At 40.4% G+C, this 17,523-nt stretch overlaps 1 protein-coding gene across 3 annotated transcripts in view; it reads right to left on the reverse strand.

Annotated features, from left to right (window-relative positions):
- POLR3E (RNA polymerase III subunit E) overlaps positions 1-17,523 on the reverse strand; it is an 892,447-nt gene that overhangs the window by 401,074 nt on the left and 473,850 nt on the right. For all 3 annotated transcript variants that reach the window (XM_044089628.1, XM_044089629.1, XM_044089630.1), the window contains one exon: positions 696-777. In XM_044089628.1, the coding sequence (XP_043945563.1) occupies positions 696-777 (82 nt within the window). The remainder of the gene's footprint in view (positions 1-695; positions 778-17,523) is intronic.

A 17,523-nucleotide genomic window follows, 5' to 3' on the forward strand; every position in this document is an offset into this window, starting at 1 on the left:
GGGGTTAGGGCTTAAGCAGAAAATTACAATTCTTGAAGATTAAGGTGCCACTCATACAGTGCTCACTCCTTGCCCTCAAAGTAAATCACAGGACTCTTGGGGGAAGGGGTATAGTTACAACATCAAATATGTCACTACGCTTGATGGTCAGAGGAAAACCGCAGCAACAATGCAAAAGACAGTGCAGCTTTAATATGCAGTGGTGTGCACACTTAAATGAACCTGCATTTAGATATCATTGTTGTATATCAGGAGGTATTTTGTTGAGTTTATCCTCCCTTCTTCAGTCCTCATTACTCTCCATCTCTCCTACGTACATCTTTTTCCTACTTTAGCTTACATACATCTGGGCTACCTGTTATATAACTAGATTTTATAAAAAAAGTTTACTCTTCAGCTTAACTATACTACTTACTGTTATTGTTGTACTTTACATGTAATTCATATCATGTTTTTTTCCTCTATACAACTGTTTCATAATTTGTAATTCAATTCTGCCAGCCATTGTCTTGTTTACTTCTACTATTTTCGACTCTTAAATAAAACCTGGAGGAAAAAGGGCCCCAATGAGCCAGTTCACTTAACTTGTTCAAACTAACTAAACAAAATACACTACATACAAAGTTCCCATATAAATAGAAAAGGGAGCATATTCTGCTTCAAGATCCAAGAAAGTGTATTTTTAATATACTTACAATAAAATCTCTCCCCCTGCAAAGCACATCTGCAGGAACACCGCTATGAGGACTGCATGTATCTTTTGGATACAAGATGTCACTGTAAAGGAAATAGAGCATGCCATTTATTTTTGGATAACAAACACAGCTCAATACAAAGCAGACGTTCTCAAACCTTTTTGTGAATAGACATTTAAAATGCTTCAGTGAAATCTTTCTATTTTTTTTTTTTTTTTTTGAAACTTTATATCAACAGCATTAAAAATGTGCAATCAAAACAGGGTGACAGAAAAATATAGTACAAATCAAAAAGCAGGCACAACTGCATTGTACCACTTTGATACATTTGGTAGAGCAACACAGTTCCAGGATACTGACATATCACAACTTCTGCCCATTTAATACTGTCGGCATTTCTTATTTAAAAAAAAACAAAACAAAACAAGAAACTTCTTTATTAAATTAGCACTTATGACAGACAATCAGACATTTATACAAATGAAGCAAATCATATTGACATATTTTAGCTGCAAATATTATACATCACTTAAAATCTATCCAGTCATTTCTCAGTCAAATCCTGCCTTCTTTACATATCATTCCTCCTCCAAAACATTATTCTGCATTTATTGTTCCCACAATTCCCATTTTTTTTTTACATATCACTATTGGCATTTCTGATCTCATTGTAATGTCAAATGAAACAATACTACAACCACCAAAAAGCTGGTCATCTCTTCAAAACAAACCCCAATGAGTGGATAGGGAAATGCAAATTTACTTTAGGGATGTCCTGGCTCTTAAAAACTGAGGGGAACAAAGAATGTGAATTCTCCGGCAATATAGTGAAACTGACAGTGACAAGTGAAAGCCAGCATTAGACGAACGTTCTCAAAATGTAAAACCAAGACCACACTAATTATTTAGCTAGACTAAAATACAAGTAAAGTCTGACATAAAAAGTAAAGGGGGGGTAATGTTTGGGAGTGGATTTAGATAGTGAGAACGAGTTTAGGAGGCTGTGCATTTGTGGATTAGCGGAAGGTGCTTTCTACATTTTTTTGTTTGTTTTGCCGCTATCTGCAATTAAAGAATAGTACACAGTGGGGGAAGGGGGTTGCTTTAATGCACTGTTGTGTGATCTCAGCATTGGTATATATAAACTACAGGGGCTGTGGAGGTACAGTCCTCCACACGGGGGATATGGGGGGGGGCTTGAACCCCTTCCTGCAGGAACAATTTTTTATTGCATTTTCAATGTTTTGAGATTCGTGTTTTTCTCCCCATTACAGTTTTATTTTTCAAGTATTTTATATAATTCAAAAATACAGAAGGTTTTGTGCATTTTGTATTTACAGCACTCATACAATGACTGAATGTACATTTCTGAGATGTTAATAAAGTGGAATTAAAGTTTATATAGCATAGTAAATAAGGATGTGAAGAAAATGTGCAAGCATTTGCAGGTTGAAGTTCATGTTAAATGTTAGGTAGAAAGATTAATTTAATGTGCAAGTTTTGCACAGTGTGTGTTCCATGTCATACTGTCTTGTATAGTGGTACTGTTAGAGAAAGGATATTTACCAATGCAAAAAGGTTAGGGGTACGGGTAGCACATGAGTAGGGTGACTGTGCGCTAAACTCTTATGTGCCATTAACCAAACATACATACTGCACTGCTAAAAGCACTTGTCCTAACATTACCACTACAAAAATAGCACAACCTTGGTTTTGTAGCTGGGGTTTACTGAAAGTTTTGTTTAGTGCGAGAAAAGTATTAAATCTTTTGTAGTTCAGTATTATTAGTGGCCAGTATTTTGTGCATTCAGTCCTTTTTGCATATTTTGAAGTTCGATACGTTGTAATTTCTACATTTCATGATATAATCTCTCACACACGTGTGTGTATATAGACACACACACACACATATATATATATACACATACATACATACACACATTTCTAAAACCCAGTATTACGTTTAAACATTACAGCAGTTACAGTGTCTTCAAATCGCCCCCCCCATCTCAGACATGTTTATTCTACAGTTTATGCTGAAGCTGTCAAAGTAATTGCCAACAAAATGGAGTAAATTAAAAAAGATCCCAGGACATTGCCTCTGCCTTCTGCGACAATTTCTTCACCATTCACTCCATGCTTGACCTCCAAATGTTTTGGCAAAAAGTTTTGAATCACTTCATTCTTCACAGCTACCTGAAGTCCTGAAATCTATCTGTCCCCACCGCTCCAATTTTCTGAACGCATTCTGTCCGATATTGCAAGCCTCATTGGTTAACAATATTTAAGATGCCCAAAGTCAAACTTCTTTCTGCTTCTGTAGAGCTACTAAAATGCCTAAAACTAAATGCTAAGAAATGCATAATAGTATCCTTTGGGAAGTCAGCCATCCCTGGTAACTATCACATTGATAACATACCCCTTAGAGTTCACCGAATAGTCAGGGACGTAGGGACACACACACAGATAGTAATCTAGTCTTTGATCATCATGTGTCTACAGTGGTGAGGAAATCATTTTATGTTGCACAACTTATAAACAAAGGTATGGCATCTAAGTCCAAGGAAGTCATTGTTCCACTGTATTCGGCATTCATTAGACTTATCATTGAGTCCAATGCCCCCTTTGGTATGTACCTAACCAGGCATATCCAACAACTGGAACGTCCACAAAGGTTCCTCACTAAAAGAATACAAGGCATAAGTAATATGTCCTATGCAGACCGCCTCAAGACCCTATCCCTGTATTCTGTCTCCTACAGGCTTTTGAGGGGAGATCTATGGCTGGTATACAGAGCATTGTCAGACCACACTCTGATGTACCTCCTGCATATCCACAAAACAAACAGTACCAGAATTACCCATCTAAAGACTTGAACCTTGCCTGTTATATAAATAGGACCTGCTGGAGACAGAGGTATGTATCCCAAACACTATCCCATCTATGGAACAGCCTCCCCATCCATGTGAAGCAGAGTTTCTCCCTAATCCAATTCAAGTGCAACTTGGACAACTGAATGGGAAACTGGAAATTCATCCCTGGTTTGGCACCTATGTCTCTGATGCAAACGGGTAACCTTGTACATGGTTCATCCCCAGGACCCATGCTTACACTTATCAAGGGTATCAGAACTTGTCAGATTGGGATGCATGGCTAGGCTTAAAAAGGCCCTTATGGTCATTAGCCTAGTAAACACCAATGACCCTACTACTGACAACTGATGTTCTGTTCTACCACCAAATCACCCAGTATTCCAATCATTCAGTCATTCTCATACAAAACTCTCACGCAGAGGTGGTAACAGGAGACAATGCACAAATGGGTCCTTGACTACACCACTGACAATTCACTAATATTACACTTGCTTACAAGTATGTTTTCTCACTTCAACAAATGACAGCACTGGATATGAATTTTATGACACTGCCCTCGCTCGACCTATTCTGAATCAATAATGAAGCTATAAGGGTGTGCTGCCTCCAAGGGCTGTGGAAAGAAATCTTGCATAACACTGCTGCATAGAGAATGCACAAACAGCAGTTTAACCAACTGCACACAGGCATGTTCTAGCATAAAATCAGCTATGCTAAAGATCAAGCTCACAAGCACGGTCTAACAACATGCCTTGTTATTTATTTGTTCTACTCTAACACGGGTACAAAGCTGTAGGAATGGTGGGAAGAAAGACAACCATCTTGGTTATCAGCTTGTATGGGCGCAAAAATCATTAAGCATTAGAAACAGTTAAAACACAGACTAAACAGAAGCACCATGGTTAGCTTTGCAAGTGCCTGGATGCTTCCTCCACCACTTTCAGCACAAGAGAAGCAAGTAGGCAAAGTCGTCCTTGCATTCTGATAAGGAATGATTCTCAGGTTTTGCCCTAACAAAGAGCAGCCTTATGACTGTGGTTTAGATTGTGGGGATTTCAGAACAGTGAATGGACAAATGCAAAGTAGAATAACTGCATGTAGCAATTCATTTAAATGTGTAATTTCACTTTCAGTACTTTCCTTTGCTCTGGAAAGAGGCCAAAAAAAGATAGGACTAACAGTTTATCAGACACGAGTCCTGTTTAGTCTCTGTTCACATTCTACTGACATATGTAACCATTTCTCCTCACTACATCGCCAACAATCTTGCTAAATGTACAGTGTAATATTGTGTATTCTTTACATGAAGATATTTCATCGAAGCATCCATATTTTAATTTCACATTATGCTGCAGAAATATGATCTTCCCTAAAAAAAAAAAAAAAAAGTTAAATGAGGCACAACCTCTAGAAAAGGTTGCACAAACTAGGTTAAGTCTTTACACCATTGAGATACACACACTGTTCATGGTTTAAACTTGAGAAAAAAATACTTGGTCATTTCCAGAAAGTAAGCCAAAAACTGTTGCAAGTATCAAAGTGGAAAATGTCCTGTATTAAAAGCTTCTTACAAGAGATGCTACAGTAAAAGTCCCAAACAAAAACTATAGTAAACACAGAGACTTAATGTTCCCCCTTTCTAATGAGAAAAAATGTACACAGATTGAACAGTCAACATGCCATGTTTCTAGAACAGGTATTTTTGGAAGCACTCTTCTTATTAAGACAACCCAACATCTGACAGTTGACCACAAGATACTGTGTATTCTCTGGTTATGAATGAGTTTTATGCAACTTACTTCCGAGCAATGTTTACTTTTCTGTGACAGGGTTTGTAAAGTTATTTGCCTTAATCAGAGAATAATTACCTGTGACAGATTATCTGAACCTCAAATAAGGGTATTTCATCCAGGAACAAGGCGGTGATAACACCTGTACTCCTCCCTTATCAGACCCTTTATCGAGTACAATGCCTGCTTCGGCATGTACCTTGTCAAGCACATGCAGCAGATGAAGAGACCACAGAGGATCTTGACCAAGAAAATCCAGGGTCTCAAACACGTATCCTATAAAGATAGGCTAAAGTCCTGTCCCTCTACTTAGTCTCATACAGACTGCTCAGAGGTGACCTGTGTCTGGCATACAAGGCCATTTCAGACCCAGCCTTGATGCAGTTGCTGCATATCTGTAAGACAAACTCCACTCACGCAACCCATATGCAAGGCCTTAACCTGGTCTGTGACATTAACAGAACTTTTTGGTGGGATAGATTTGTGTCCCAATGACTTCCCCGTCTGTGGAATACACTCCCTCTCCATGTCAAGCAGAGTACCTCTCTAGCCCTCTAAGAGGAACCTGGACAACTGGATGGGAAACAGAAAATATACTCCTGGGATCCCAACTGTGTCCCTGCTGGACAGTGGAAACAGATGCTGACTGAGGGAGGGAACATGAGCAAAATTCTTGACTAGGCTTATAGGCTAGGCTCCGGGAAAACAGCCTACTATCATCCTATGAACAGTGCCATAACTTTGCTATAGCTGTATGTTCACAGAACAGTGCAATTAGACTGCATGGTTAAGGCTATCTAACACAGCAAATGTTTCTCCTGAAAGGGTGCTGCATACCACTCTTCTAATTTTTTAAAACACATTTTTTAAAATATCATTTAAGACCGGCACACATTAACAGAAAAGGAAACAAACCATATTAATATTTTTCCATTTACAGACATTATACATTACAATTTCTTTTTGTAAATTACCCAATGTTTTCCTTGCCATAAACCTCACTCCTCCAACCGAGCATGAGTCGGACATGTACTGTTTCCACAAATTCTGTTTATAGTAATTTGCTCCATCCCTTTTTTACTTTTTTTTACCCTCTTCCAGTTCTTTTATCTTTTTTTACAATAGTCAATACTTCTAATACAGTTGGTTTAGATTTTGATTTCCATTTTCTAGTAATTTTTTTGTAGCCAACAGAATTAACTTAACAAGGCCTTGCTATATTTAGGCAATTCGGATCCTGAGTCACAGCTCAAAAGAATAATTTCCTTAGTTACAGTTACTTGTTCCCCCAATAATTTTGGAGCAGTACTCTGTAGGGAATTTTTTTAAATCTACCAACTCATTACGCTCCCAAAAAAGGTTCTCAGCTGCCTCTTTCTTTCCTATCACACCTCGAACATTTGCTTATCTATCAGAGGAAAAATTATTTGAACTCTGCTTCGGGTAAAAAAAAAAAAAAAAAAAAAACCATGCAAACATTTCCAAGCAAAAATAATAAACCTTCGCAATTTTGTTGCATACTTGGGAGCCATCCATAAGTCCTGACATTTTTCCTTCGTAAACTGCTTCTCCAGTCTCTCTTCCCAATCTTTTCCAACCTTGTATGACTGATTATTATAGTCACCATGCAATATTTTATATGCCTTACCAAATATCCCCTTCATAATAGCAGCTTCTGTTCTAAATTGGACTAAAAATCTACCACAGCAGGTCTTTCACATAGGACTCCTCTCGCTTTCTCTTTGTCTATACTGCGATATCAGTCCCTGAAAGGGAAGGCAGTCCCTAACCTGCAGTCCAAGCTTCTTGGTTTCAGCCCACTCTATTACCTTTACCTCTAGAGTTATTTGCTCCCAAGAACTTGGATGTTCTTCATATTAATCACTACTGAAGTAGCCCTAGTTATATGGGGTTATATCCTGACACGGACATAACAACAGGCGAGCTTCAGGGCACCCTCCATGCAACCCAACTGTCAAACAGCTTTACTGCTGCCGCTCCTCTGAGGCTTTTGAGTATCGATGGTCTGCTTGTACTTTCCTTTGCTCGGCAGATAAACTCTCTTTTGGGGGGGGGGGCATCCATTTTCTTATATTTACTGAAGTTTTATTACTTTCTTCTTCACGAAAGTTATTTTAAAGCTAGGACTGTTGTGTTTTAATGGATTGTCTCAAGACCATAACACTCTTAAACTGAGCACTCATTTTTGTTGTCAGTTTTATAGTAGTATAGTAGTTTTAAAGGCGTTTGCTACTTGTCTTCTCGGGGAAAGAGGCACCATTTTCGGTCTGACCATGAAATATATTGTCGTTCCCACAGTTTATCCTTCTTTCAGCCACAAAAAGAAAAAGTTAAGAAAACAGCCTTTGCTACCACAGCATGCTAGAAATTTGCCTCAGCTGCAGGTGGATGACACTGTTGTGACTATTTGTTGTACCTCAAACTACTCATCTTTTACCCCAAATCCCTTTGGTATAGCACTTAAAGCCACTGTGGACTGGGGGTTAGCCATGTCCTCTTCAGCTGTTGGGAGTCCCCTCAGTGGGCAAGGGGAAGCCACTCCTGTCAGTCCTGGGAAAGGAATCAGGGAAAGTTTCCTTTTAATGTCAGAATGCTGTGCCCATCTCAGCGGCTGCTGTTAGCAACAAGGCTGGCCCCATTTTTACTGTATATAATATTAAAAAAAAAAATTCTACCCATCCTAAAATTTCTTTGGACAAGAGTAGCTTACTGGGACTAGCTCACGATTTAATTCAGACTACTGATCCTTCTCGCAGAGTAGTTTTTGGTAAAAGAAAGAGGTATGACTCTCTTCATGAAAAAACTTAAGATTCTGAATCTGGCCGGGAAGATGCAGGGATGGATTCATGGCTCTGCCCTCAGATTTCTGATACATACTCTGAGGAGAGCTCAGTTTCTGATACTTCTGTGGGAGTTTCTCTTTCTCTAAGACTACTGGGAGAATGTGCCAGTGTTTTCAGTGGGAGAACACCGAGGTTTCTCCCTCCCTCAAAACATACTACGAGTTGTTACAGAAGGATCTTCTAGAACCTACACCCGTTCCTCCTCTCCTGTTTGCTTTAGAGGATCTATGTCTTACTACCTGTAATTTTTCTGATAGTCAGCCAGCTGTCCCTAAAAAGACAGACATGATGTATAAAGTTCCTCAGTCTTTTAAACATTTACACACTATTCCTAAAGCTGATCCAACAGTTATACCTTAGTTAAGTCCACTGCTGCTGGGTACTTTAATTCCAATCCTCTTTCTAATAATAATGGGAAACTTTACTGAGCGATATGGGGAAAAAGGTATATACTTCTGCAACTCTGATTTTCAGAATTTTAAACTGTCAGTCTCATATGATAAAGTTTGCTTTGACATTGTGAAATTATGAAAAATGTTTTATCTACTGTTTTTATTTGTGAAGAGAAAAGTGCTTTACTCTACCACACAGGTCACTCACTCTGTCTGCAAGGTGTGTATGATTCTGTTGATACTTCTTCCAGGCTATGGCCACTGGTGCTGTTTCCAGGTGGTTTGCTTGGCTGTATTCTCTGAACCTTCCAGCTGATTTAAAAAATGAGATTTTAAATTCTCCCTTAGACAGAAATTTACTGGTTGGCCCCACTGCTGCAGAAGTGATCAAAAAGTGTGATGAAAGGGGCAAGCTGATCCAGAAAATTTCCAAGATTTTTTTTATCCCTCCTCTTCCAAATTGTCCAAGGGATTTTTTTCTCCTCAACCAATTTCAGCAAAAAAAAAAAAAAAAAACAATAAATGGTCTCAAAAGAATTCAGGTAAACAGATGTTTAAGAAGAAGTGACAAAGGGGTTCCAGAAAGGAGTCTCAAACCGCCTTCTAAAACCAAGGATAATCCAACAATTCTGAATGACTGTTTAAGAGACTTTGTGACCAACTTCCAACTGTGGTCCCTATTCTCTTCCAAAAATCAATCTCCATTGTTCTCTATGGCAACAGATTGAAATGGGTTCTGAAAATCGCTCAACAGGGCTACAAATGGCACTGGGATGAAATTCCTCCTTTCCAGGGTGTCTTTCCTCCTGCAGATCAGACTCTTGTTTTCTCCTGTTCTTCATCACATGCTGTCCCATGCAGTGATAGTACCAGTTCCTTTTTCCCAGGTGAGAAAGAGGTTTTACCCATGGATGTTATTAGTGCAAAAAAAAATCTTGAAGACCAGTTCTGGATCTTTCTTTCCTAAATATGCTTATAAATCTGTTATGACAGTGCCCAAATTCAAAATGATGTCACTTCACAACCTGTTACATCTTGCTCCTCTCTCAGGTTTCCTTGTAATACTAGACTTAAAATATGCTTATCTCATCCCTATTCATCCAGACTCCAGGTGTTAATTAAGGTTGTGTGTGCCTGGATTACATTATCAGTTCTCTGCCTTACTCTGTGGACAAGCCAATGCAACAAATATGTTCACAAAGTATTTGGCTCCAATTATATCTCATTGCATGCTACAGGGTACTTACATTTCTCCATATTTAGACAACTTGCTTTTCATTGCAGTCTTCTTCAAAATGTCAGAAGTCTCTCTCTCTTGGGTGAGTGATCTCTTGCACAAGCTGGGATTTCAAGAGAACATTCAAAAAATCTTCTGACTCCCCCACACCGGTTTGTACTCTTGGGATGTCAAATAGATACTTCAGTTCAAAGAGCTTTTCTTCCACAAGAAAAAATATAGATCTTTATCTATTTCAAAAAGTGTTCCACTTAGACTTTGGTCACTGTGAGGGAATACCTCAATTTTGGGTCTCATGCCATATATGATTCTCATGATACACCTGTCAAGACTCCAGATGAAAAAGATACAGTGGTACCATAAACACAAAAACATACTCGGAGGCTCTAAATAAAAATCTTCCTAAGCAGCAGAGACCTCCAAAGCAGACACCCAAGCAACCGCTACCCCAAAACAAAACATGTGCAACACATAGCTCACAAAGCCAGTGTGCCGAACAGTCACAGCCCTTAAGGCTAAACAACACACCTGATACACTTGTAATAGGTGACTCGATCATCAGGCACACTGACGTCCCGCTCACCAGGCTGAACAAGGAGAAGGTCACGGTGAGCTGCCTGTCGGGCGCTAGGATCCGCCACATAACACAAGCACTCAGGTCACTCCAAGGCAAATACAAATATGACTCCGTCATTGTCCATGCTGGTGTGAATGACCTGAGACATACCTCCCTGGACTACATGAAGAGAGACAGAGGAGCTCTCTGAGCATGTGGCCCAGGCCGGTATGACCCTGACCTTGAGTAGCATCTTACCCTCACCAAGAATGATGCCACAATATGAAGACAAGATGATCAATTTCAACAATTGGCTTAAGTATTGGTGTCATTCAAAGGGGATCCAATGCCTGTCAGCCTGGGATGACATGCTCAACAAGCCACGATGCTTCGCTAGGGACGGCTTGCACCCGTCACCCCTGGGCTTTCGGATATTGGCAAAGGCTCTTGCTACCCCTATCGTGCCTTTTTTAGGCAAGGCTCAAAAGACAAACCCACCTCCATAGGTATCACAAGGGATAAGAAACTAAGAGTAATGCTACTCAACGCCAGAAGTCTAAACCTCAAGATGCACTTTTCGAAACTCTCCTTAGCATGGAGAACATCGATATCTGTGCAGCAACAAAAACCTGGTTCAAGGCTCCCGAGAGCACCCCAGCACTACCAGGTTATACCTCACACCATGCTTTTCGGCCCCAAAACTTGGACCGAACCACAAAAGGAGGGGGAGTATCAATATTCGTCAAAGCTACCCACACCTCCAGGTTGGTGGCACAGCACAAAGCATCAGAGACTATCCATGTGCAACTAACAGTGGGTAAAACTGCCTTCCAGTTTATAGCCTGCTACAGACCACCCTCCCAAACCCAGGAACCCCACTCGGCCTTCCTGAGAACATTGGAAAATACGAAGGTCTCTCCAAACACAATTATATTGGGCGACTTCAACTACCCAAACATAGACTGGGAGCATTACTCTAGCTCCAACACCCTAGCCCAAAGGGTCCTAGAATTTATAAACTCAAATGTTATGGAACAACTTGTTACCACTCCCACAAGAGGGGAAAACATACTGGACCTGATCATCACCAACATGGGGACTCTATGCTCCAGACCAGAAGTGTATCCCTCACTGGTAAGATCAGACCATAAACTAATCTCACTGGATATTCACATCCCGACCCCACCTCCTGCCCAGAAAACCACAGTGAAAAACTTCTCTAAAGCAAATTTCACACTCCTCAAAACCGAGGTGGAATCCTTCAAAGCCCCCGGGTCAGTGGAAAATACGGCCCAGACCGCAGAATCCTTTATAAATGCAATCTATGAACACCTTCAGGAATGCATGAATCATGCAATCCCAAATAAAACCAAGACCCAATCCTCCAAAGGCAGACGTCCTGTCTGGTGGACCCCAGCCATAAACAAACTATACAATAGAAGGAGGAAGCTACTAAAGGATAGAGCAAAATCCCAAAAAGGGAAGGCATCTCTGGTCAGTATTAGCAAAAAACTATGGGCACTCATAAAATCGTCTAAGGCCAGCTTCGAGAGAAAAATTGCACAGGACACTAAGGATAATCACAAGGCTTTCTTTAGTTATATTAGGAACCTGGGTGGGAATTCCCAGATATGCTCAGAATTAGTCCAAAATGACAAAAAATACACCAAACCCACAGACATTGCCAACATCCTAGCTGACAGGTTCAGCGCAAACGTCCCCCCACCAAAAGGGCAAATATCTATCCCAGCACAGTGCTGCCCCACTGACATCTCAGATGCTCAGGTAAGAGCCGCCCTCTCCAAAGTAAAAAACACAGCATCAATGGGACCAGACGGTGTCCCGGGCTGCGTCCTACATGAACTCCAAAAAAAGCTAAACCCAAACATAAAACTACTGTTCAATCTCAGCCTTACTACAGGATATGTACCCAAAGAGTGGCGTACAGCAACAGTGGTCCCTCTCCACAAAGGTGGTGCCTCAACGGATCCTGGAAACTATCGCCCCATAAGCCTGACTAGCTTGGGTCTGCAAAGCTATGGAATTGATCATCATGGACCTCATAAATAAAGATATTGGGGACCTACAGACACTGGATCCTACCCAGTTCGGCTTTGTTAAGGGCAGATCCTGCCTCTTAAACCTGGTTGATTTCTTTGAAACAGTCAACAAGGCCATTGATGAGGGGAAGGTGGTCCACACAGCCTACCTGGACCTCGCAAAAGCCTTCGATACAATACCCCACTCGGGCATTATAGATAAGCTCACCAGCTTAAATATAAACCCCTATGTCACTAGATGGGTTGCAAACTGGCTCAAGGACAGAACCCACATGGTTAGAATTGCTGGAGCCATGTCAGACTCCAAACCAGTTACAAGTGGCGTCCCACAAGGCTCAGTCCTGGGACCTCTCTTGTTCGGTATATATTTCTCGGAGGTACAGGCCAACACGAAGGACTGTGGCTGACCAAGTTCGCAGATGACTGCAAAATGGGCGCCATAACAGACTCTCCAGCCGACACAAGCATCCTCCAAAAGGGTCTCATAGAAACAGACAACTGGTGCCAGAGCCATGGCCTCAAGCTTAACGCCATAAAATGTATAGTCATCCCCTTTGGCAAAAACAAAGTGCCCACAAATTACCACATAGGTGGTAATCCATTAAGTACAGAAGTAATTAGGGACCTGGGGACCCAAGTTGATAGCAGTCTCTCATTTGACAACCACGTGGCCAAAGTGGTTAGAAAAACATTTTATATAGCCCACCTAATCATGAAGGGATTCACATCTAGATCAGGGGAGGTCATCGTGCCTCTTTACTCATCCCTCATCAGGCCCATAATTGAGTACAATGCCCCTTTTAGGATATACCTTACCAGACACCTGCAGCAACTGGAAAGACCCCAAAAGTACCTCACCAAGAGGATCAAAGGGCTCAAACAGATGCCATATGTGCCCGGTTAAAGAAACTCCAGCTCTACTCAGTGGCATACCGCCTGTTCAGGGGCGATCTGTGCCTGACGTATAAAGCCATGCCCAACCCGAAATTAATGGACATGCTGCACCTCAAAAAATCCAAATCCCATCGAGCTACGCACTCGAAGGACTTGAACCTCAGCACTGAAATAAATAGGACATGCTGGGGGGACAGATTCATAACCCAGAGGCTCCCTTCACTCTGGAATAAAATCCCAGTCCAGGTTAGGCAGAGTCCCTCATTGACTCTCTTCAAGAGGAATCTTGATGAGTGGATGGGAGATCGTAGGTTTAACCCGGATATCACTTCTGTGTCACTGTTAGACAGAGGCACAGTATACTAACCTCGAAAAAGGGCATAGCAAAATTAATTTAAAATGGGTGGCGAAAGCCAAACACATTCTGGCTAGGCTTATAAATGCCCTAGGGCAGATAGCCTAGTATGAACCTATGAACCTACCTGAAATCTCTTTGGTCCCAGCACAAACACCCTTTAAACACCCATTTATCACAACAGAAATGTTTTGGTAGAAGCAACAGGTAACCTTAAATCCAGGTCTCCACTTCTCCATCCCTGCTCCAAAGCAGTCAGCCACCATAAACACTTCAGACTTTGCTTGGGGAGCAGTTTCTGGAGTGATAAAAGTGCAGTGGGTGTGGGAAACCAAGGACAAATGCAAGCACATAACTATCAAGGAGATGCTTACCCTGATCAAGGCACTCAGCTCTCTGAACAATCTTTGGTCCCCAGGATCTCCAAGTGTTTACAGACAATACCACAGTCATATGGTACATAAGCAAACAAGGGGGAACTAGAACATACCCTCTTTGCAGACTAGCCTTGTTAGCTTAGGATATAGTTTTACTGCACAATCCCACTCTTCAGGCATGCTACATTCTGTCAGATCAAAATTGTGCAGCAGACAAGCTGAGCAGTATAAGGGCAGACCCTCAAGTAGAAACTAGATTGGGGGTGTTCCAAGATTTGATCCATCTGTTGGGAGCTCCTCAAGTAGACCTCTTTGCCTCGTTTCTTAAAAATCAACTAGCAAAATTCTGTTCCAGGACTCCATGCAAGAAGGCCTGCAAGACAGATGCCTTTTCTCTGGACAGGAATTTTCCAGTGGGCCTTCATACCCATTCCACTAATATCCGGTGTACTTCTGAAGATTCAGAACCAAGATCATTGTGGTGACTTCCTTTTGGCCCAGGCAACTGCGGTTCTCTCTTCTTTTGGGAATGGTGAAGAGCAATTACCACAAGCATCCTCCCAGAAGAGATCTACTCACACAACAAGGGAGGTTGACACATCCCTAAATCCCCTAAATCAATAATCTTCAAACGACTGCCTGGATGAGTGGGTCTTGATTCCTTTTAGGCACCGTTTTTTTGAGTACATGCAGCAGGTACTCATGGAGACAAGAAAGCCTGCTACTAGAAAATCATGTATTAGCAAATGGAAAAAGTTTTCTAGTTAGTGCCAACAACATAACCAGCACCCATTCAGGGCTAGTTGTTCTCTGGTTTTAGAATACTTGTGTGAGTTACTATCCTATAGCCTTTATTATTCCTCTATCAAGATTCATTTATTTGCCAAAAACTCAGCATGTCTGCCCATGGAGCCTTATCTTTCAAGGCAGTCTCATGATAAAATGTTCTTGAAAGGGGGATTTGCATAACGGACCTCCAACTAAACTGGTAGAACCTCCTTGGGATCTTAATTTTTTGTGTTACAGAAAAGCTAACACTTGATCCATTTGAACTAGCTAATCTGGCTAACTTGAGGTTTCTTAACATGGAAAACGGTTTTACTGATTGCAGTGACCTCTGCATGAAGGGCATCCAAGTTGCAAGCTCTTATGGTGAGTCACCGCTACCTCATTTTCCACAGAGATAAAGAATTCTCTAAGAGCTAATACTTCTTTTATGCCTAAAGTGGTATTAAGTTTACTTTAAGCCAAACTATCCATCTCCCAGTTTTCTTTCCTGAAAGTAAAAATGAGAAAAGATGCTCCATACCTTGGATCTCCACAGAGAACCAGAGTACTATCTTGCCAGTACTAATCTTTCAGATTACTGGTTAATTGTTCATTTCTTGTGAAGGTAAGAAGGGACAACCTGTGTCAACACAGACCATTTTCCAAATGGTTGTCTAAGGTTATTACCTTTTATTATACTCCCCATGACAAATCTATTCCAAGTGGGGTCGAGGCCCACTCTACCACAACCTTGACTTTATCTATTGCTTTTTGGAAAGGGATGAATTTTACAAGTATTCTAGAAGCTGTTATTTGGTCCTCTGTACAATTTTTTTTTTTTTTTTTTTTTTTTACAAAGCACCAAGTTTGATTTCTTCTCTAGGTCTAGATCAAGTTTTGTTAGGAGCATTCTACAGGTGCTCCATGGCCCTTCTCCTTCCTCCTCTCAAACACAGCAATCTAACCATACAGCTAAGGCTACAGCAGCAGTTAATTAATCAATGGGGTGGCGAAAGCTCAATGGGGTGGTGAAAGCTGACACACTCTGGGTAGGCTTATAAATGCCCTCGGGCAGATAGCCTAGTACCCACCTATGAACCTATACATATATATATAAATATATATATATATATATATATATATATATATACATATATATATGCACACACACACAGACACACACACATGTATGTGTATATATACATATACATATATATACACACACACACACAGTAATTTTAAGTTGTCCACTGATAGGTCAACTGACACAGCACATCTGAATCTTCTGACACACTTATGGGAACTGCTTTGTACCTAGTAGTGGCAGGCTCACTGTCCTCGTTTCTCTGCAGAAACTGCTTCTCTATTTCTGGTCTATGAAATTATGTTATGCTCCGACTTACGGACAATGTTCTCTGCAGCACCTGATACATTTTCTTCAAAAATGAGCTTTAGAACTCACTTTACTGAGGCAAAACTAACTTCAGTCCATGCTGTTTATGCCAACTATCTTTTATGCTTCTGCATGAAGTATGTAACTGTTTACAATAAAGTACTGCACATGCACACACACAAATATATTAACGATCTACATATATATATATATATATATATATATATATATATCACAATTGATAGAAAACATTCCACACAACACATAATAATGAACAAAATAAATATATACTTTTTTGGGGGAGGGGAGGCTTTTACTTACATATACCAACTCCATAGTTTCACAACCATGGGAAAAATCATACAGTGAAATCAGCGTTGATGCACAGTGGCTAGTGCCAATTCACACACACACACACTTCTAGACTCTCTTCCCTAATAACTGATTAGAAATGAGACCATCACATACTAACTACACACATCTCCACTTTTCTATCACTTGTGATTTAAATTGTGCTTGACCATTTGTGATTCATACATACATATATATATATATATACATACATACAGACAGATACATATGTGTGTGTGTGTATGTATGTATGTATATATATCTATATATATATTTATATATATATATATATATATATATATATAGATATTCTCTATAGCTATATATATCTATATCTCTATATCTATATATATATATATATATATATATATATATATATATATATCTATATCTATATCTATATATATATATACACACATAGGGTCTATATTAGAACATCGAAGTTTAAAAACTTAGCGAAAGCTGACATCAAACATGCAGAACAGATCATTTTTTCCTAGGGAAAAAATTTGCTATTCCAAAACGCATACACACAACACAAGCACAGCGAACAAACAGCAATCCACACACATACACCTAAAATCTTACATCTAACCCTACACTAAACTGTACATACACCACTAACAATCCACTTACCTTAACCCAAACCCTAACCTTAAGGTCCATCACTATCGCACACTCACCTCACCCGCGCCCTAACCCTAACTCACCTACCCCGCCCTAACCCTCACGTCCACACAATCGCACATACCTGACCCGCGCCCTAACCCTAACTCACCTAACCTGTCCTAACCTTCACGTCCACACAATCGCACACATACCTAACCCTAGCTCACCTAACCTGCGCCCAATCGCACACTTACCTGAACCCAACCTGTAACTTTCCACCACAGCTCTGAAAATAGCGAAGCGACAGAA

This window comes from Protopterus annectens, chromosome 12.part0, assembly GCF_019279795.1.
Source record: "Protopterus annectens isolate FY-2018-M chromosome 12.part0, PAN1.0, whole genome shotgun sequence".
Lineage (NCBI taxonomy): Eukaryota > Metazoa > Chordata > Ceratodontiformes > Protopteridae > Protopterus > Protopterus annectens.